The 22,515-nt window shown below is 40.7% G+C and overlaps 1 protein-coding gene across 1 annotated transcript; it reads right to left on the bottom strand.

The window, feature by feature from the left end:
• Nucleotides 1-121: 121 nt before the first annotated feature.
• Nucleotides 122-21,131, bottom strand: n4bp1 (nedd4 binding protein 1). Its single transcript, XM_088339589.1, has 12 exons — nt 20,632-21,131; nt 15,336-15,563; nt 15,023-15,196; nt 12,543-13,054; nt 12,139-12,463; nt 6,491-6,823; nt 4,376-4,605; nt 3,031-3,161; nt 2,743-2,839; nt 2,220-2,327; nt 2,029-2,130; nt 122-1,647 (listed from the first exon to the last, which is right to left on the bottom strand). The coding sequence occupies exons 1-12, from the start codon at nt 20,935-20,937 to the stop codon at nt 1,311-1,313; spliced, it is 2,883 nt and encodes a 960-aa protein (XP_088195715.1). The 5' UTR covers nt 20,938-21,131; the 3' UTR covers nt 122-1,310.
• Between the last annotated feature and the right edge of the window lie 1,384 nt (nt 21,132-22,515).

Consider the following 22,515-nt stretch of genomic DNA (forward strand, 5'->3'; position numbering starts at 1 on the left):
AATGTTCTTTAACAATGCAGATCAGAACATTTAATGCATAAACAAGTGGTTATTTCCATAAATTTTAAGGTATTTGAAGTGTAAAGCATCGTTATGTCCAAATGAAATTTTTGAAGGCAAGTCAATTTCCAATGTTTGATATTTTTTATCACTTTGCTGCATTAAAATGATAAAATTGCATTGTAGACGTTGCCCAAAAAAGGAGTGATAGTTACTTCTGTGTGCGTTTTTTTCCCAATGGCCGTGAGAAAGTAATCAGTTAGTGTGATATTTTCCAAACTATAAGACGCACTTAAAAACCTGAATTGACCAGAAATTTGAAAGTGCGCCTGATAACCCAGTGCGCCTTATATACTGCAATATACGGTGGATGAGATTTTAAATGTATTAAGTAGTTATACGTGTGTGTCACCTTAAAAGTGTAATGACTGATCAGTTGTAAAATGTCTCTGACCAAAATCGCATAACATTGTATGCAATGGGAATCGATCCCGGGTCCCGGTGGGGAAAATGTTAAAACCTAACCACTAGAAAACCAGTTGTACACATGACAGATGAAAAGGCATTTGATTTCATCTCGTTATCAAACAATTTCTACTCACCATACCAGAGAGGAATGTTAGAGAATGGAGAGGACAGAAAGACGCCCCGAAAGATATAAATAAACGCAAAAACGCACGCTGAGGGGAAAAAACTTTGAAGTATTTGTTGGTGAAACAGGTTTTGCGTTTGTGTATCTTTCAGGACGACTTGATTTTCTTCATTCCCTAACATTAGTTTCTGGCACTTTGAGTAAAAATATTGTGGTAACGGAAAATTCTGATGCCTTTTTGCAAGTTACCTGTAGCACTAGAAGTCAGGTTTGGACTCTCTGACCGCCTCTACCCAGGTTCAATTTCCGTGGCATACAATGCTTTGGTCAGTGCCATTTTTAGACTGATGATCATTGCACTAATATTTACTTTAAATGTATAAAATGTGCAACAGTTATTCATGAATAAATACGGTAGCGATTACTGTAGTTAATGAGTGCCTTATTGTTAAAAAATGGAAAGAAAAATCATTTTGGGGGCGCCCCGTATAGTGCAGAAAATACCGTATATATCAATTTGGTGAAGGAAGCTAATCAAGTTCTGCAACCAGTTTTCAAACTTTAACCATATTACTCGATCATTTGAAATACCCAAGGAGGGTGGGGAGGCTGTAATGAGAGAATACGAACATTTTTGGCTGTAAACATGAAAAATAAGAGTGTCCAAGCTGAAAGAAAAAAAGAAAATAAATAGCAATTATGTTCTTGGGCCAATCAATCATCCCAGCAGAAGCCCTGACAAGGCATTCAAGTCTCTCATGTACGGGTTGTCACTGAGGATGCGGTCGATCTGTTGCCTCTGGTCCGGGAAAATGGCGCACAGTTGTTTCTTAAGCTCGGACGTTTCCCCCGGCGAACGCTGGGCAGGGGGCGACGGTGAGGAAGAAGTGGTACGGCGCCGGCCTGGATGAGGCCACTGCACGCTAGACTGGGAATTTTGTGAAGCGGGGTTCCGTGGAGCTGAATGGAGAGCCTGTACGTAGACCGGATGCTGCTGATTGACGGATGGGCGCAGGTCTGGGGGTCTCGGGTTTGGTGGGTTGAATGGAAAATACCTGGAAACACACCAAAAAAAACAGAGTTCATGGCCACAGCATGGCTAAACTCAAGCACTTTTAAGGACTATAACAGCCAATTTTTCAATTTCTGTAGTACAGTGGAACCTCGGTTTTCCAACGCCTCTCAGTTCGAACAAATCGGTTCTCGACCAAAAATTTCGAGAAATTCTTGCTTCGAAGTTCGAACGCCAGTACGCTAGGGGCGATGCTGAGCGGCGTACGAGTGTAGATTGCCCCCACCCCTCGTGAAGAACTGTTGTCACGGCAACGCGCACTCCTTTTCTGCTTTTTGTTTTTCAAACCTTACCCAGTGCACACTAAGAATAACCTTTTCATCTACCACATTAAATATTTTGTTGCAATCAAGAAAGCACGCACCGGTTGTTTTTGCGTAGGAAACTGTCTAGATGAGGACCATTTCGTCCCAATGGGTCGTCAGGGATCATAAAGTGGTCCTCCACAAACGTAAACTGCAGTAATCTGTGTGAGGAAGGAAAACAAAAAGATTAAAATGCGCATGTGAACAAAAAAAAAAGACAATTAATTGAGATTTGTGAGGTTTGCACAACCTTTCTTGGATGATCCGGCGCCAAGTGTCCGATGAGTTGACAAAGTCTCTCAAGTTGTCATTGGTTACAATGACACCGTCTGTTTTCTCAGCTAAGTGGAGGAGGAATCTGAAAGAGAGTGCAAGTAACCAATTTAATATGTCAATGGAGACGTTTGTATACATTGTATTCTACTTAAGTACCATATTCTCTGCATTGAAAAGGATCACCCGAATATAAGAGGCACCCCAAAAAAAAAAGTCTGGTCATATATCTTTCATACATAGGGCGTATCGGGCTATAAGAGCATGAAATTGAGACTATGGTAAGATCTTCACATATTAATGCGATGCGTTAATATGTACCGCTGAACAAACTTTACATTTTTGGACCAAATTTTGTTTTTTAAGTGCGCCTTATAGTGCAGAAAATATGGTACACATATTTATAAGAGGTCTTATACTAATGCATGTTCAATACTTTTATTCCTTCCAAATAATGCAGAAGCATCACCACAATTCATATACTTGTATCATGTATGCACCTGTCGTCATGTGAAGCTATTCTTTGACCACAGACCTCTCTGGAGGGGGTGAAAGAAAGCAGCCGCAAGTCTTCGAGTTGATTTAAAAAGTGCTGTTCTGTAAAAAGAAATCAATACATGAAAAATGTTACATCCTGAATGCGTTTTGATTTTAAAAGGTCCTCTTCAATTGATAATGTATTCACAAAGCCCTAACCCTACCTTGCAAATGTATGAAATTATTCTTTGGCAACTGAACGAATACAACTGGCAACAACTGTATAAAATCAGATATGTCTTGTTGAGTACCTGTCGTCAAAGGGTCTCTCTTCTGGCGCCACTGAGGAACAAATACAGTGATTTCCCGGTGACCCCGTCTCCAAAACATCTCGACTGCCAGCGCAATCCCTCGACAGGAAAAGAACCGATTCAGGCCGTGGCTGTTGAGATGGAGACAAAAGGTGTGTACGGTGATGATGAGGAACAAAATGTATACGTAGATTAACTTTTAATAAGTAGCCTTGAATTTTATAAGTATTGTGCAGGCAAGATTTCCAAATACTTGTTAGAAGAATACCGTAAAACCTGGACTACAGAGTGCACCTGATTAAAAGCCGCATGCGTACATTTAAGGAAGAAACTTAAATTTGTTTTGGTACAAGCTGCACCAGGCTGATATCAGTCTGATAATCATCGTGTACCCCTCTTTACTAAGTAACTAGTTTTGGCATGTACAATGAGTTTTCTAATGTAGTTACAGCAATACTTGGGCCTTTATCGCTTTGTCACATGTGCGAGGTACTTGAGAGATTAAGGTGAGGCGCATGCAGGGTTGGGTAGGGTTACTTTAACTGGATTACTTTCAAATATTTTGGGATTACTCCTATACCATATATGCTAATAAAAGACAAAAGAAACTAAATATGAATAAAATGATGACTCACAACACATGGTAAGCTTTCTCTCCTGGCTTTGATCTCCGGCAAAACTAACATAAAATGCGACAGAAACAAAATGAAAATAAATCCAAACAGCTTGCCAACATCATTTTTGCCGTTCCATGTATTCCGTTACTCCCCAAGCCTGCACAAAATTTAGTCATTTTATTCATATTTAGTTTATTTTGTATTTTATTAGTATATTTGGTATTGGAGTATTCCAAAAGTAATTGAAAGTAATCCAGGTAAAGTAATCCTACCCAACCCTGGTCGCATGGCAGAGCCAGTGTACAGGCTGTTGCGATTGGACAGGCCTCTGAATCAGTACAGTACATTGACTTTCGCTTTGAGAATGATTTATCGCACTCCTGCGTGTATATACTAAAGTGAATGCAATTAATGTTGACTACTCAGTAGTTGCTTGAGATTGACAGCAACGAACTGTGTCCGCCAACGAGTGTCTTAATCGAGGCACAATGTGTTACCTTTCTGTACTAAACATTTCCCCCCTGATTCTGCAAATATTGCGATCTTACTCCATGGGTACTTTGACATTCAGAGCACTCGGCAGAAACACATATCAACACCCGCCGGCTGCCTTCCTGATGCTTTGTTTTTATAAAACGGTCAGATTGATTGGTTCGCATCAGTTCAAAGCCAGCTGCAAGGCACCAGCCGAGGCAACCCAAGATTTCCCCACATAGTAATTAACTCACGCCATAGCCACATTGCTGCCATCTATGATGATGTGACGTAGATCTGGTAGGCCGGCCTCATTGGGTAGTTTTAGTGTGTATGGCGTCTTCAGTGACTGGTGAAAACGAGCCAACCCTGTCACAGGGGGAGCCAGTGGGTTGCTTGAGGGAGGGTTTCGGGCTCCACCGCCGCTGTGAAAGCCCACGTGTCCAAGGGTCTGATAAGCAGTTCGGCTTGTGTTGACTGCTGACTAAGGAGGAGATATGGTGTTTATTTAAGTTAAAGGTAATACCAACTATATATTTTTGCAATTAAACACAGAATGTGTAGTGTTCTTCCCCAAAATTATGCAAATAAAAATATCCCACACGCAAGAGGACTTGAGAAATTTAGCCTCAAATTTGACCCATCAGGCTGGTTTCCTCTAGAGTTGTGACTTAATTGAAGGAACACTACACTATCAAAATAGCGCATCCCATTAACACAACATGTGAAGCAGCTGACAGCAATTGTAGTGAACAGCGATTGCACAAAACACATTTCTGCTGAGAGAAATCGGAACCCAGTCGCTGGAGGCCTTGTGACTGTTTTGTAGGAGTTGCGTGTTTCCTCCTCCAAAATCTGTGTGGGTAAAGTTTATGTGCTGCCATTACAGGGTTTTTTTTTTGCCTGTTAGATCCTTTTTGGCCTTTGTATCATTACTGCATCCACCTGCTACACAACACCTCAACATTCTCCACAGAAACTACCAAATTGTTGCTTTCAACAATTGTAACCCCTCCATCTAATTAACACGTTAAACTTTACAGTGATTTGCTTGCTAGGGTGCTGATGTTCCTCCGAAGATGTCACAGCTCAGGAAGACAAGTCTTCAAAACGCATTATCTCGGAAAATAATTGGAATAAGGTTGGTCGGATCCAATGTTCCCTCTAAGCTGCGCGCTGTGCGCAATCGCGCACTGCCCGCACATTCTCAGCGCACAAGAAAATCTAGCCAGCTCACAAAAATAAGGGCTCAAAATTGCTAATTAAGAAGCGAATTAAGTCAAAGGTACAGTGCATGAAGGTAAAAATACAAGGGTTCCCTTGACCTTGGGTTCTAAATGCGGTATTTGGAAGTCAAGGTCGAAGTAGAACGAAGTTGAGTAAAGTCAGTAGAGTTTCTCGAGGACCGGCTTCTTCGGCTCGGCTCACTAAAAGGAACCGGCTCTTTCGGGTCCTAAACGGCTCTTCAGGTTGTTTTTGCTTCTTTAATCCCAACATGACCAAATATTATGTAAAATTATGCACAACATGACTTAAAAGAAGGGGGGAATAGAACAAAAAAGAAAAAATACCAATACAAAAAAGTAGTGAAAAGCTGAGGAAAAAAAGAAACAAAAGGAAGAGAAAAAAAGAAGGAAAAATGTAGAAAAAAGCCAGAAAAAAAAGAAAAGAAACAAACAAAGGAAAAAAATAAATAGAGAACAAAAAGAAAAAAAGTAACAGCTAGGAAAAAGTAAACACAATGAGATTTTTTTAAAAGGAATTTTAAATAAAATAGAAAAAACACGGAAAAAGAAGAAAAAGTTTGTGTTTCATTTAAATAATTTCCAATTATATCAAGTGACTCTTGTTGCCAACATTGTACTTCCACTAGAAAATGTGATTAAATTCAGTTCTGTATCTTGCAACCGACTAAATAAGCCCCCAAAAATGTTAGTATTATGCGACAAAATATATCAGGAAAAAAAAGAAATGGATATCTTTGTAAAAACAAACGATGTTTGTAGGCCGTACAACCTTTGCAATAGTACACGAGTCAATTCATTCAAAAGAGAAAAATACTTTTGCATTGCCGGAAACTCAGCAAAATGTCAAGTTTTGGACATGTTTGATAATGATTTAGTTGCCACACTTGGGATTATGGTTGCTCACTGTTGTTTCAAGCGTTGCTCACCGATTGTGTGAACGCTCAGACCCGTGGAAAATTAAAGGGAACATTGGTCGGATCTCAACTAGTGTCGTAGGGGCCCCATTTAGACTGACGAAATATAGATAGATTTTATGCAAAAGCCATGTAATATTTCGTATGTTTAAGTACAGTGTGGAATGTGAAAATGTCAAAATAACAAAACCTCATTGAAATAACTTACATCTGCAGTGGAAGCCACAGATGTGGTGCTGGCAGTCAACCACTGGGGTGCGCTACGCAGGGCAGTCACACTTTCCACTTTCGCCGATCCACCGAAAGTCCGCGTAACGCCTCTCGATGAGTGATCTATGTGTGAAACGTTGCCTCCTCCGCGCGCTAAGTAGTCTGTTCTGGATCCAGTCTGCGTATCGGCGTGGGCCATTCTCAGCCTTGACGTCCGAGTATCTGCCGTTTTGCCGTTGATCTCGCCGGTGTCGTCGTCATCGGAAATGGTAATCACCTCGTAGTTCCCTGCACCTCCTAGGGCACTGGAGCTCCTTTTGATGGTAATGGCCTGTAGTAGTAGTAGTATGAAATACTTTAATACTATGCAATAACTATCAAGAGATTACTACATAACATTTTTCGTTAGGTGGTCGATTTATCAATTTTCCGCAGTTTATACATCAGTCTATATTCAGGGTTTGTACACCTTTTTATGGCCAAAATTTCCATCTATCTATCTACCTTGGTCATATCCCTCAAGAGGGGTGACCGACAGCAAGACACACACATACAATAAAAAAGAAAATCAAAGGGAAATAAATAGCAAAAAAAAAACACACAACATTTTTGGGACCATGCCCAACCCAATTGCCCAAACAAGTTAGGCACCTCGGCACCCAAGTGGTGGTTTACCCCTGCCGCATCATACGGGTGCCCAGCCCATCCTTAGGAACGCATCCACAATCCCACTATCCTTTCACAACACCTCTCCACTCCTTTCTATCACCAACAAGAGCTCTAGCTTCCATTATATTTAGACCTCTTTCCTGCAATGCACTCATAACACCATCCATCCACGTCAATCGTCAATATATGGCCAAATACAAGTACTTTTTAAAGAATTTTTCAATTTTTCAAGTACCATTAAAACAAAAAAATCCAGTGAAAATCCTGTATGTAGATATCGAGTACATCGCGATTACCAGTATATTTGTTTTTGAGACAAATCTCTCCCCATGTTGGTGTTGGGTAAAAATTACCGTAATATGTAGATTACATTTTAGTTGCATTAAGTTCTTTCCATTACAACTTGAGAACGTTACTTCATTTTTTTTTGCATGGCCCATAACTAATACGCAATCCTTGCACTAATACACATTTCATAGTGCCGCTTTTAGGTGTGGCATAAACCTATCCTCTTATGTGTGACCCGTAGGGGGCGATAATGCTTCATATGTCAATACCACAAGTTAATGGCGGCTGCCGTTAATCATGAGGGAAAAAGAAATGCAGTGGCAAAGCAAAGCCGCCAGAGAGAAACGTCGGCATCATTTTAAAGCAGAATTGTTGACAAATATGGCAACAATCTCATGCCTTGACAAGCACTTCACCCAAAATGTAGGCACTTTTTAATCCTTGAAAATAAACCATTCCAATTCAAGCATATTCAATGACTCGAACCACTCATACGGACCCGGTATATTGACTAGATTGGATAGTGTGAAATATGAAATGCGTCATTGTGATTTGACATTATGGTTTGCTACAACAAACGATTGTAGAAAAAAGACAATATTTAAAGAGACAGTATGTATTATTTAGTGCCACCAAGGGGTAAAAAAATATCTGTAGAAAATAACAAAAAAACAATGATAATTTGAATACTGATAAAACTAGCTGTAATAAACACAGTTTGTAAAATACTTTTAAAACTAGGTTGAGAAATTTTATTTTTTTTAATTGACATGAGCCAAAATTGGGCAGCACGGCGAGGCAGTGGTTAGCGCGTGTGCTGCACAGTTCTGAGGTCATGGGTTCAAATCCAGCTACCAGACTTCAAGTGCGGAGTTTGCATGTTCTCCCCGTGCTTGCGTGGGTTTCCTCCGGGGCCTCCGGTTTCCTCCCACATTCCAAAAACATGCATGTCAGGTTAATTGGCCGGTCCGAATTGTCCCTGGGTGTGAATGAGCGAGCGAAATGTCTGTCCCTGTGTGCCCTACCACTGGCTGGCAACCAGTTCAGGGTGTCCCCTGCCCACTGCCCGAAGATAGCTGGGATGGGCTCCAGCACTCCCGCGACCCTACTGAGGATAAGCGGTGCAGATAATGGATGGATGGATGAGCCAAATTGTGAATATCCTGAAAACCCCCAAAAATCCAGAAAGGCTAAGCAAATACATGGTAAAAAAAATCATTTTGAGTCGCTGTAGTTTTTAATATTCTTTGTGCTCTTTAGCACTAGTTTTGTTTGCAAGTCACCATATAGAGATATATACTAGTCAATTATTAGACACTGTCCCTTTAATAAGAAAAAGACATGTTTTATTATTTAGCCAAAAATTGTTTGGTCAAAGACTGAAATACTGTATATACAGTTCAATTAGGAAAATCCTGTAATTTTAACACTTTCATATAGTCAATATTTTATATGCCAATACTAAGTTTGCGTTAAAAAAATTGGCGGACTATTCTCAGAAAGCCAAAATCAATAGAAAGCATATTTGCATCCTGGTCATCATTGACAAGGTTGCAACCCGACTAGTTTGTCGTCGTAATCAACCTAAATGCTCATTTTTGATGCTCTGGGTCAATTGAAGTGTTTTATTTACAGATAACAAGGGTTGGGTAGGGTTACTTTAACTTGATTACTTTCAATTACTTTTGGAAGACTCCAATACCAAATGTGCTAATAAAAGACAAAATAAACTAAATATGAATAAAATTACTAAATTTTGTGCAGGCTTGGGGAGTAACGGAATACATGGAACGGCAAAAATGATGTTTTTTTATTTATATGTTGCTGTTTTATTTCAATGTATTTGTTATAAATACCAGAATTTATATTTCACGTCTGTTTTTATTTTTACTTTTATATGTTTTTTTTTTATTTATTTTCATTTATATGTTGTACTTTCGAGGTCATTTTGAATACATTTAAGAATTAATGTTTCATGTATGTTTTTAATGTTACTTTTATAAATACGATACACATCTTTCCCATTATTTTCAATATTTTGCATAAATTCACCTTTTGTGTTATCAATCATATGTATTTTGTTACCTATTTACTGTATTATAACTTATCACAGATTATAAATTCGATCTGCAACCTCAGTGGAACTGTTTAAATTTTAGGCTTGGAGCACACGTATATTCTATTGCTTATGAATGACCTATATTTCATGTTGACAATATCTGTGTATTGTTTGTTATTGCAACATCCGTTGCAGCCTGGTCATCCTGGAACAGGGAATACCTCATGCGCGGTCCCTTAATTAGGTTTCTTTATTTTCCATGTGGAGGTTTTTCAGTTTTTCCTTGCCGTCATGTAGGTTTTAGATCAGGAAATGGTGTAATAATAGTCTGTGGTTTGCAATAATCTGTGGTCTGTGCAGCCCTTTAAGACTCTTTGTGATTAAGGGCTATACAAATAAACACGACTTGACTTGGTCCTGCTCACCAGTGAGTATCAAGCCTCTGGGAAAGATTTCAGTATGCTAAATCCCCGTTAGATGGCTATAGTGGCATTGGTCATATCTTTATCCACACATTGAGGAAGCCTAACTTCCTAGTGTTGTTTGCTTTTATCTGGCAAATGAGTGTGCGTTGGCAGGTCCATGTGGAGAGTAGGCGTGGTAAAGCAGTGTGGTGATTGACCTGATGTATGGACAAATGAAATGTTTTTGCAAAGTTCATGCATAGTTTGCGCATCAGTTCGGACTTCTACCAACTAAACGTTATTTTGCAAGCAAATTGTTCTCATGTTTATGTAAAGCATTGTTGAGATCAAGGGTCTTAAACTCTCAGCATGGGGGCCAGTTGTGGCCATCAAGTAGTCTTAGGCCCCTGCCTTTTTGTAAATGTTTAAGGAACAGTAACTATTATTTGACCTCTAGATGTTGCTTTGTTCAGTTGTACAACTAAAAACAAGTGCTACAAAATCACAGGGAAGAATACAAATTACAGAGACTGTAACTTACCGCACCATGTTTCAACTCATTTCTTTGCCCACTCTTTTCAATAGAAAAAAGGAATTAAAAATGAAGGGAACATAGTAGGAAAGATAGAAGGAAGGGGGGGTAAGTAAGAAGGAAGGAAAGTAAGATAAGGGAAAAGGAAAAAAACTGAAAAGAAAAAAGAAAGAAAATAAGAAAAATAAAACAATAAAAGATTGTAGAATCTTATAGTACAGTGTACAGCCTTTTGAGACATCTTGTGTTATGGGGCTGACAACAAACACTCATTTGCATGATATAACAAGCAACACTAGGAAGTTGGACTTACTCAATGAGTGGAAAAGATCTGATCAAAGGCACTCTTCCTGTTTAATGGTAATTTATCATACTGAAACCATTATCAGAGGCTTCATTCTAACCGATGAACATCACCAAACCCTTTATATTACATCTGGTTAGCTGCTCCTCTTGCACTCTTTGCACTACTGTAAAATACTATACATAGCCATAATTATCTAGTATATTATTAGTACTCAATACTCCAACTCAATACAACATTTTATTTATATTTATATCTGTACATTCAAGGAAATGTGCGGGTCAGATGTATCGACATTTCGTTCTGTATACCCGTGTACTAGAATGACAATAAAGTAGATCTGAATCAGAAAATTATTATTTTTGTAGATAAAGAGTAAACGTGGTTTTGATAATGCTTCTGAAAAAAATATTATAGCTTTGAATCAAGTAAACTCTGATTAAGTATCAATAATGGACATTTATTTTGGGTCATGTAAAAAATGTGGTCACGTTTCCCAGTGGATGCGGCAGTAGATTGATTTGGTCTCTTGTTCGGAGTGCCGGCTCTCCCGGGTTAAATGTAGAAGTGCCCCAAACTTAACACCTATGCCCCCAACAAGCAGGTAGGTGCCTTGCATGGCTATCGCTTGGTAAATGTTAAACACGTTGTAAAGCGTGTTAGGAGGTCTTCAGTGACTTGAAAAGCGCAATATAAATGCAGACTATTTACTATTAAGGGCTATTCAGATAAAAATGACTTGACCTGGAATGTTTTAATCTGAACTTTGTAGTGGATAACCCGATTTGACCCAAGCTCAACCACAATCAGGTATTACAAATGCAAAAAATTAACAACTATAAAAGCACAGAAGTGAAAGCTCACAAAAAGCTGTTTACTTGGAAAAGGGTATTTTCAAGAAACTTAGCAATGTTCAAATGTTGTTTGCTAAACAATGGTTAAAGCTAAAATCATACTTTTTTTCAATTGAAAGATTAAAGTTGAATCTTTATTTTGATTTGTCCTATGCCTATATAGCTACAGAACTACATTTTCTGTAGGCCTTCAAAAATAAGTCAAAATGGCAAAAATTGGTTAGCACCGGCTCTTTACAGTTGAGGTAAATGTTTGGCACTGAATGAGTTAAAACTTTAATTTGAAAAGAAACAAGTTACTTGTAAAAATATATTTTTTTAAATGGTAAATTAGTACGTTTATGTTAATCGGGTTCATTCTTTTGTTTCAATGTATAAGAGTATTTAATAAATAAATGAAAGTTTCTATAAAGGGCAATACAAATAATTATGCCTTGACTTGACTTCACAAGTTTGGACTATGGAGGGACTTTTTTGAAACGCAGCCCCCGCAAAAAAACGAAGGATTACTATACCTGGATGACAATGGCCATTACCTGTTGAGTGCTGGTTTCACTGCTACTGCACTGCCTCCGGTGGCCTAGTCCGTTACTACTTGTTCCATGATTTTTGGGCTTAATGTTCTCCTTAGACCTGGCACATTCGCGTTCCCTCTCAACAGCGAGCGATGTCATCGTCGAGGATGACGAGGGAAGGTCTGAGGATCGCACATTGATCGTTTTGGTTTCTTTAACCCGTTTCGCTTCGGCCTCACAATTGTTTGTTTCTGCCACAATTTTTTCAAGGATGAGGAAAGTGTCTTCCGTTTGCCCCGTTTCCCTGATGACTAGCTCCACGACGTCCTGCTGGTAGCCCATGGTTCTAAAGAAGTTTAAATAACAACATTTAAACATTGCGATGAAATCAAAATGCATTGTGATAGTTCGATTATTATATTCACCTGAAGAAATTGACCAAACAACGGAAATTCGTCTCAGGGCTGACTGTCTCATTTTCCTCATCGGCTCCCATACAAGGGTTCAGCATGATTTGACCGGCAAAAGTGTTTGCTTTTCCTGGGCAAGAGGATGTGGAGGAGGTTGTGTATGAATCAGACGCACTTTTGGAACGGATGGCTCTACTGGTGGCAAGGCATTCTCTTTCCCGCTGTCCCTCCCGGTCGTTCGACATCTCCGGGGACTCGTCCCTCCGTTCTAGAGAATATTGTCTCTTTGTGTCCCGGCTTTCGCTCTCCGAAAAACGTCTCTTGTGTGATGCCCTGGTGCCGTTCAGTAGGACGGCCTCAGGACCCAAGCCGACAGGAGCTGCCTTTCCAGGGGCGTCTCCAGTAGGTGCAGCTCGAGTGCTTTTGTCCTCAAAGTTGGTGTCGAGGATGCGATTGGAAAGCTCAGTCACAGGGGTGTTACTCTGTGAGCGATCTTGCTCAAATTCTGCTAAGCTGGAATGTTGGTGCTGGTTCAGACAGCATGAGAGAAAAAGAAGAATTGGGTTGCAGTTTAACTTGGTGTTATGATGAAAACAAAACGAGATGATTGTGTGTGATGTACCGTATTTTCCGCACTATAAGGCGCACCGGGTTATAGGGCGCACCCCGAAAAAATAGTTTTTGGTCCTATATTTGACATACATAAGACGCACCGGATTATAACGCGCTACAATGGGAACGTCGACAAAACAGCCAGATAGTTCAGTCAAACTGATTACCCCCTTAACATTCCCAAAGCTTGCAAAGACACAAATACGCGTCGAGAACAAATGCGGATGCGGTGTACGTACGATGTCCCTCAAATGCATCGTTCAATCATTCGGAAGGTTAAAGTCTTGGGATTCAAGAAATGTCAACCATTCCTTAGTTTCTATTTTCTTTTTCGCTCGCAACTTTACTGTGCATATGACAATAAACACTTGGAATTGAGTTTAATTTAAAAATAGACACTCCATTCCATCCATTATCTGCACCGCTTATCACAGAAACATCAAGTTCAGTCTGAAACAAGATACAGGGAAAATATATAGCCGGAGTAGCTCACCGAAGTCGTTGTGTCCAATAATAATGTGCAGCCATGGTTCTCTTATTTCCGTGAGTGTAGTAAATCCAGGAGAATAAAATATTTACAAATACTGAATAGTAAAAAATGCTTTCTCTATGCCATCAACCACGTGCTAGTCACATTCATCTTTTTCGGCCAATTGCAGGCTTTGTTTTGCCGCTTAAGCCTGTGCCAGCCTGTAAATGATAAAAAGATCCGCCCCTTGACCTCCGACTAACTTAGGCCAATACTGATCGATTCAACTGATGATTGACACATCTTTTTTGGCCAATTGCAGGCTTTGTTTTGCCGCTTAAGCCTATGCCAGCCTGTAAATGATAAAAAAGATCCGCTCCTTGACCTCCGAATAACTTTAGCCAATAGTGATCGATTCAAATGATGATTGACACATTGGTTAGCCAATGAAACGCCGGTAAATAAATCCCAGCATACACAGCGGACTACTTGGCGTTCGGGGGAAAATCTAGTCGGCGCCTGCAAGTTAGTTTGAAGACTTTGCGACTTAATATTGATCCATAAATAAGGCGCACTGTATTATAAGGCGCATGGTCAGCTTTTGAAAAAAATAAAGGCTTTTAGGTGCGCCTTACAGTGCGGAAAATACGGTAGTCTGTAAGGCATTAGTGTCAAACTACCAAATTTTATGGACTATGGGGCGCACCTAAAAACCCCAATAAGGTCAGAAATATGAAGGTGCACCATATAGCCCAGTGCGCCTTGTGTACAGCAGAATACAAATGACTTACAACAAAGCGTTAGACCTTCTGTTATTATCACACAATTTCGACTCACTATGCCAGAAACACTGATTTTCCCCCGTGCATTCTGGTAGGTTAAACCTTGGATTGGCAACCCAAAATGTTGAAAGAAACATCTTGGACCCCCAAAACTTGAAGATTGATTCGAAGCCGCAGATATATCAAAAGCATCATATAAATTATATAAATAATATATAAACATATAGTAAATATCTGTTTTCATTGGAAAATGTTAAGAATGGTTTATTTTTTCACCTACTGACACCACATGATTTTTCATTATCAAACTTTAAAAAAAAAAATCCATATCTTCACCAACGTGTGTTAGAGAATGGAGAAAACAACAAACAATTAGGGAGATGAGATTGGTGGGAAGGATCATCTTATCTTATAAGTTATCAGCCAGTTTGGACACTCCAAAATTAGGGGGATAAATTGGCAGACCTATCTATCGGTACAATGTCAGAAGTCAAAGTAGATATAGATGGTCAAGGCCCTACATTTGTTCTTATCAATAGACTACTCTTGCTTAATTCTGCATGTGAAAGACGATTAGAAGACAAGAATTGGTAGCTTTTAAGTACAGAATATGACAATAGGAAAAGACGAACCATTGAGAGTGTCTGCGTGCTGGTCGGACTGTAAGCCAGCCCGAGTAACTCCTCTTTCAGCGCACTGGGTAGTAGAAGAAGCTCCATGGTGTACTTATCGTCCCTTTCCTCTACAAAGGACTTGAAGGCTCGTTTCACCGCCTGCTCTCTGTCGCTCAGAAGACTTTTCTTTTCCTGTATAAAGTGGGGAAAATGCATAAACTTGGAAAAGTGATTCTGGCTTAAAATCTTGTAAAGATGCTTTCAGTCATCCAAAAAGATGGTTTATGAACATTGCTTATTATTCCCCAGCAAATATTGGGTATTCACTGACCTGGAAAAGTGCAACGAACTGCTGAATTCGGGTCTGTGCCATCACGACGGGCTCGGCGCGGCCTAGTAAACGTAGGCGTCCTGGCTCAGGAATCATAACCTCAGCACTTGTGTCTCGAATGAGTCTGTCCAGGAATAGACCACGGGCTCCAGCAAAAATGCAATGCATGTCCACTGGATAGCGCTCTTCTTTTTTCAGCTCTGGGTCACAAAGCCCTCTCACATATTCCTTAAAAACACAAGGAAAGAAGACTAAATGAGATATTTTTTTCTCCTCATAATTCAACAGTATAATTACATAAAGAACATATGCCCATATGTAGAAACGTAGACGTCAACCACACATATTTATTTTGGTGAAATTGTGTTATGCTTTAAAGAAAATTATGGGATATGGGATACCCAACACATTCAAGATGCTCTATTTGGAAAATCTAACAGTAGAAATATTGCAGAAAAGGGAAGAGCACCTGGTAAAGGTTCTTTGGGCAACAAGCAAGAAACAAGACTATGGTATAAACAAGAGCTCCCTACTGTGGAGCAGTGAGTGTGCACTGTGGAGGAATTATTAGTAATAGAGAGGCCGACACTTCAAATAGGAATATAGCGGACCTTACGCAAGGACAGGTGGAGGGACTGTATAAAAAGGAAGGACACAACTTCTAATCAATGAAGACAGGACTTGCTAAAATTCGTTCTATACTGTCTCAGTCGGATGCAGATTATAATTCATGCGTTTGTTACCTCCAGTCTCGATTACTGTAATGCACTACTCTCTGGTCTCCCGAAGTCAAGAATCAAGTCTCTTCAGCTGGTACAAAATGCCGCAGCGAGGCTTTTAACTAGGACAAAAAAGTCCGATCACATCACACCGATTTTGGCTAACCTGCATTGGCTCCCAGTTAGCCTTAGATGTGATTTCAAGGTTCTCTTAGTGTTATACAAAATCATACAAGGACTTGCTCCCTCTTATCTTTCAGATCTGATTCCCCCCTATGTCCCGGTCCGAAGCCTACGATCTGAGAGTGCCGGTCAAATAAGTGTTCTGCTGGTTCGAGAGCGTTCTCCATCCGGGCACCGGTGCTGTGGAATGCTCTTCCCCCTGAGATCCGATCTGCAACCTCAGTGGAAATGTTTAAATCTAAGCTTAAAACTCACTTCTACTCTATACCATATGAATAACCTACTCTTCTCGTCGGCTCCAGAGCAGGGGAATGTATAATAATATTCTGAAAAATAGTCTGTGTAATATAGTGTAATAATCTGTGAAGCCCTTTGAGACTGATTTAGGGCTATACAAATAAAAATGACTTGACTTGACTTTGAAAATGATTTGATCATGGTAGTAGATATTCCCCAAAACTGCAATGTTTACTCCTTTAATGATTACAATACATTTTATTTCAAAGCACTTTTGTGGTCTTTTGTTTGTTGTGTGTTTAGAAAAGAAAAAAAACACAATAAAAAATCATGTTTAAAAAAAAAAAGAAGACAACATTTTAGAAGAATTCTCACTTTGTATTTGTAATTAAATGCTGGTCCCTTTTCATATTTGCTTGCTCTAATTGCAGAATGTTTTTAAATCAATGTTTGTTTGGTTTGATTAATTATTCTATACAAAATTGAAAACATATCTAATCTTCCAAAATGAGTTGAAAAACTCTAGCTCACATGTGTCAAACTCCATACCCAGGTAGCAAATGAGGCCCCTTCATATAATTTTATGTGGCCTGTGGGACAATGCTGAGAGAGGCACAAGAGAAAAAAAACAGCTGGATCGTATCAAACAATGACTTCCAGCTTTAAAAATGTCCACTAGATCTCTCCAAAGCCAGGCGCCACTTGAGAAGCACCCACTGTAGCAGGAATTGCTGACTACCATCAATCAACCGGAGAACCTTGAAGAAACCCACGAGAACTCACATTGCAAGGCAAAAGAAATGAACTCAATAAAGAAAGACTTTGTTAAAACTGCACGCAGCTGGATTTTGAAGGTTGTTTGATAAGATAAGGCTGATGCATCGGAAGACCCTTGCTGGGAAAATACCGATAAGAAAACCTTGAAACATTGAATAAATACAGAAAGTATATACTCACATATTTGCATAAGAATAAGGTGCATTCATAACTACCGTAAATTCCGGACTATAGAGCGCACCTGATTATAAGCCGCAGCCACTACTCTTTAGGTGATTTGCCACTTTTGTACTCACACAAGCCGCACCTCTGTACAAGCCGCTGTACAAGCCGCGTGCGCACGCGTTAAAACTTGTGACACATTCACAAGTTTAACCCAGACCGGGCTGTAAGTTCCACGATTGTAACTACATAGATAGTACACAATCCTAGAATCACAGTCAGCATCATGAATGGAAAATGATACCCGTAATTAACGTATGATGCAGACTTGTAAAGTCCGGGTCCCGTTGAAAGTAATCCAAGGAAACAAAATGTATATTTTCAAAGTTAAGGGTGGGAAAAATATATATCCACTATTGTCCGCTGCGACAACAGACAGATCTACCGGTAACTCAGCTTTACCCTACTTCCCATCAGCCCGCATGTGCTCCGCCCCTTCGTTTTGATTCGTCCGTAGAACACATAACAGAATAAATCTCTAAAATAAATACATTACAAAAATATACAGTTGCAAATACATATTATACATGGTTACACATATTCACGAAGAAAGACGGTACACCAAGAGAGTTTTCAAAGCTTTAATAATAATAATATAACTTTCATCCCAAACCGTGCCTTTGAAAGGTACCAACACGCTAGTTAGGATCACGCTCGCAATGTATCAAACGTGCCTGTTAAAAAAAAAAAAGCATCCCGTAATTGTGAAATTCATGGTAGATGGTCCTCAACTTCCTCCTCACAACTATTGCCATCAAGGGCGTCTTCCTCATTACCGGAACGTACCTTAACTTTACAGACAATGTATGCTTAAACTTAGAGGTTGCAGTCTTTTTTTGACGCACATATACTACTGGTCTTAATCTTACCTTTTATACTCCAACGCCGCTGGTGGCCGTTAGAAAAATTCCATAAATTGGCCGCTTCACCGAATAAGCCGCAGGGCTGAACATTTGGGAAAAAAATAGTCCGGAATTTACGGTAAGTTATTATTGTGATTTTAAAATAATGATGTGTTGATTTAATAAGTAAAAAAAAATAGCTGAAAACAGATGAAAGAGTGACAACATACTCAGTGACACATTTGAATAATCGAACAGTATGTGGGGTAGGCTACTATTGTAGACTGAATGATACAACATAATACTGAAAAACTACGACAACCTATACATTTTAAGTTTACAATATTTTACTGTTTGTCTGAGAACAGAGTCTGGAATCGGCACGCATTTATTAGTCCATCTACCACAGGAGACACAACATCACTAACCTCCGTTTTGCTGATATTGCCAGATTGGCAGGAGACAAACAGGAACTGGTCAATCGCCAGCACATAGCACCCACCCAGTATGGGATGGAAATCAGCACAGAAAAAAAGCAATGGCCAACAATCCCCAAGGTATCTCCACAAACATCACCATCAACCACAGAGAGTTAGAATCTGTCACCAATTTAAATATCTTTGAGCCGGAAAAGGCTCAAACCAAAGCCGCACTTGCCATACTGAAACCAATCTGGAGGGACAAGAACTTAGCAGTGAAATCAAAGATCAGACACAAGCAAGCGCTGGTTACTTCAATCATCCTCTATGCTTGCGAGACATGGACTCTCACAGCAAAACTGAAAAAGAAAATCCAGATCATGGACATGTGACACTACAGGAAACTTCTAGGCATCAGCTACTTAGCCCATGTGACAAACGAAACAGTCACAAAACAAGATCTTCAGGACTGACCATGATACTTCTCCAGGGCACAGTTTAAGGGCACAGGAGAGGAAGACCGAAAAAGAACTGGGCTGACATTTAGGAATGGACTGGTGCCAACTCTGCCACGACCCAAGAACAGACCAGGGTCCGTCAATATTGAAGAAGGTTGTCCAGAGGCGCGTCCTCTATGGTCCCATGCGGTTAAGAAATCGGTGAACCATCACAAGAATGTTTTTCTTCTAACATTTGGCCCTGAAGGATTTTATACATTTGACTATAAGGGATTTTGTACGATCAAATACAAATTACATTTAATGCAAAAGATATTCACTGGCTGAGCTGTGGGGCAGGTCATTGCAACCTTGTGAAGAATGATACTTACAGAAACAACAGGAACTGGGACAAGAGCTGATAAGATAATCAGCACATCCAACGACAGAGAGGGGCCCTGATGACGGGGGACGGCAGGCGATGTTTGGGGAACAAAGCCCTGATGACGTGGAAACGCTCGGGGATGTTTTGAGAATTTCAGACATTGAGGCGAGGGGGCGTTCCTGGCCCGCCCATGGGAGGAGCCGGCAAACCAGCTGGCGGAGAGACGTGGGTCGGGAGAAGATCGAAGAACGAGAGGGACCATCGAGAGAAAAGGCTAGACGAAGACTCGAGCGACAATAATTCGGCTAATTCGATGGAGTTCACTTAGTTAATTTGTTTAAGAAATTAAATTTGGCCTGTGTGGAAAAGCCGGTCTCAGTCTTTTCACAAAAAGAAACGAGCATGCATTGTTAGGTGGTGTTGGTTAATGGAGTCAGATAACTAATTCAAACAATTTGGTAAACAATAAATTTTAATATATTAAATTCCTAACAGCCCCCTTGACTTAAACTGGTTTTATACCGAGGTCAAGATTATTGGAACATCCTTACAAACTCGATTCTCAATTTAGGGCGGCATTAGCTCATGAGGTAGAGCGCTCGTCTTGGGATCAAGAGATCGCAGGTTGGATTCCCGGCTGCTCCGTGTTATATGTCTAAGTGTCCTTGGGCAAGACACTGAATCCCTAATGGCCCCAATAAGCAAGTCGGCGCCTTGCATGGCTGCATGGACGCTGTTGGTGTGTGTGTGATTGGGTAAGTGTGAAGCACATTGTAAAGCGCTTTGGGAGGTCTTCATTGACTTGAAAAGCGCTATATAAAAGGCCAGTCCAAATTGTCCCTAGGAGTGAATGAGCGAGCGAGTTGTCTGTCCCTGTGTGCCCTGCGATTGGCTGGCAACCAGTTCATGGTGTCCCCTGCCCACTGATTGCTGGGATGGGCTCCAGCACCCCCGCGACCCTACTTTGGATAAGCGGTGCAGCTAATGAGATGAAATGCAGACCATTTACCAACACACATGCTCAAACGAGCAGAATGTACACGTTTTAGGCAATGAAAATAAAGACTTCACGCACCTTTGCTCTGGAAACGTCGTCAGCGTCTCCTCTGAGCTGTAGCCAAATCTGACGAGCTTCCGCGCTACCGTGAGCCTGCCCCGTGTGGTCCAAAAGCCCGATAATAGTGAACGTCACTTTGAAAACATACTCCACCCGAGGCTGGGCGCATTTCAGCTCGTCTTCCTTATTCTCCGGGACCGTAAACTCATCCACCGTGCCCTGATTCTCCCTCGCGGCGGAAGCGGGCGGTCTGTTAGTCGGCTGCTCGACGCACGCGAGCTCGGTGATTCGCTTCATACCGAGAAGAGGCCGCGTTGTTGACATCGAGTCTCTCGGTGTTGGTGTTGACCCAGACCAACTCCTCTTATTATTTCTAGAGGCTGGCGTTGCGGAGGTTCTTAGGCACCTACATGATGTGTTTGGTAAGTTATACGCGGTGACACCGCGAGGGTTATAGCGTCTAATATAAAGAACACAATGATCGAGCTAGCTAAGAAGTCGGAAGCACCGAATGACGTATGCGGAAAGTCCCGTCTATGACGTCATCAAAGGTCGACTGTTGCATAAATACTGTATTGGAGGAGCTGTTGAATTGTGCCATGCGGTTTTGCGCAAGAAGATTCAACAGAAAGCATTTTTCTTTCAGGAAAGGAAAGCGAAACCTCCTCCTTATGGGGTTGAAGGAAGGTATTTTCATTATGCTGACACTATTTGAAAGCAGCCACCAACACTGGGTTGACAATGTAAACCAGACTTTAATGTTAGAAAGGATGATGTGTAATATTTAGTGCCTCTTTGTGGTAGAATAAACTCAATTCATTTAAAAAGCAATTGATTTAAATAATAAGCAGTAGTACATTGATTGTCATGTACAAATGCATTCATTTTACTTGAGTTTGGGGCGGCAGTGGCTCAGGAGGTAGAGCGCTCGTCTTGGGATCAAGAGATCGCAGTTCGAATCCCAGCTCCTCCGTGTTAAATGTCGAAGTGTCTTTGGGTAAGACACTGAACCCCTAATACCCCCAATATGCAGGTTAGCGTCTTATATGGCTGCACGGCCGCTATTGGGAAATGTGAAGCACACTGTAAAGCGCTTTGGGAAGTCTTGACTTGAAAAGCGCTATACAAATGCAGATCATTTGAGTTTTACCTCCTACAAGTTAAGTAATGCTAAAGGACTGACTGATCAAACTTAAACCACACGCTGAAAACATTCCAGCCAAAGAACAAGTAGGTTTCTGGGAGGGAAGAAACACATCAGAACAAATCTGTGCACCCTTTGCAAAGTTTCAACAACACCAGAGAAACCTGCAACATATCATTGTGGATTTGAAGACAGAGTATGGCAAGCCACCTTGTGGGTTACAACACGGAAGTACAGCATGGGGAATAAACTAATTTAGATTGCATGCCAATACCAACAGTGCGGTACTGATCAATGGTACCTTTGGAGCATGGCTTCGTCTCTACAACTTTTTTAACATTTTCCTGTAGACGATCATGACCGAAGCCCAGGGCCAGCATGAAAGTACACTCAGGGGGGCATAGATAGATAGATAGATACTTTATTCATCCCGTAGGGAAATTCACACTTTTGTAGTTTATTAACAGGATGGCCTCGGGGTGCTGTGTTGTATTTTAGCAACAGTGGAGTGGATGACGTCACACGCTAGTCCAAAAGTTCGACGTCCCTGCAACCGATGGAAATCTTTGTGCCCAGGGTTACACCACCTCACGTTCACGTAGATAGCTAGTCCACCTCCTCTCCGCTTCCCTCAGGCTTTCGTGTCTCTGTCTAACAGCGCTGAAGCCGGGTATCTCTGGGTAGCTCCACGTTAGCGTCCGGGATGCTAGACGTGAGCCACGTTTCCGTAAAACACCAAACTGCACTCCCTGTACGCT

The sequence above is a fragment of the Urocampus carinirostris genome, chromosome 7, assembly GCF_059441175.1.
Source record: "Urocampus carinirostris isolate Australia breed hairy pipefish chromosome 7, RoL_Ucar_1.0, whole genome shotgun sequence".
Lineage (NCBI taxonomy): Eukaryota > Metazoa > Chordata > Actinopteri > Syngnathiformes > Syngnathidae > Urocampus > Urocampus carinirostris.

Excerpts from the sequence above, each read along its gene's own strand:
- n4bp1 (XM_088339589.1), bottom strand. The coding sequence starts at position 20,937 with ATGTCAACAACGCGGCCTCTTCTCGGTATGAAGCGAATCACCGAGCTC. Across the intron at positions 2,840-3,030 it reads GAGAGACCCTTTGACGACAG|AACAGCACTTTTTAAATCAA; the intron begins GTACTCAACAAG and ends TTCTTTTTACAG. Across the intron at positions 1,648-2,028 it reads TTCCTACGCAAAAACAACCG|GTATTTTCCATTCAACCCAC; the intron begins GTGCGTGCTTTC and ends GTGTGTTTCCAG.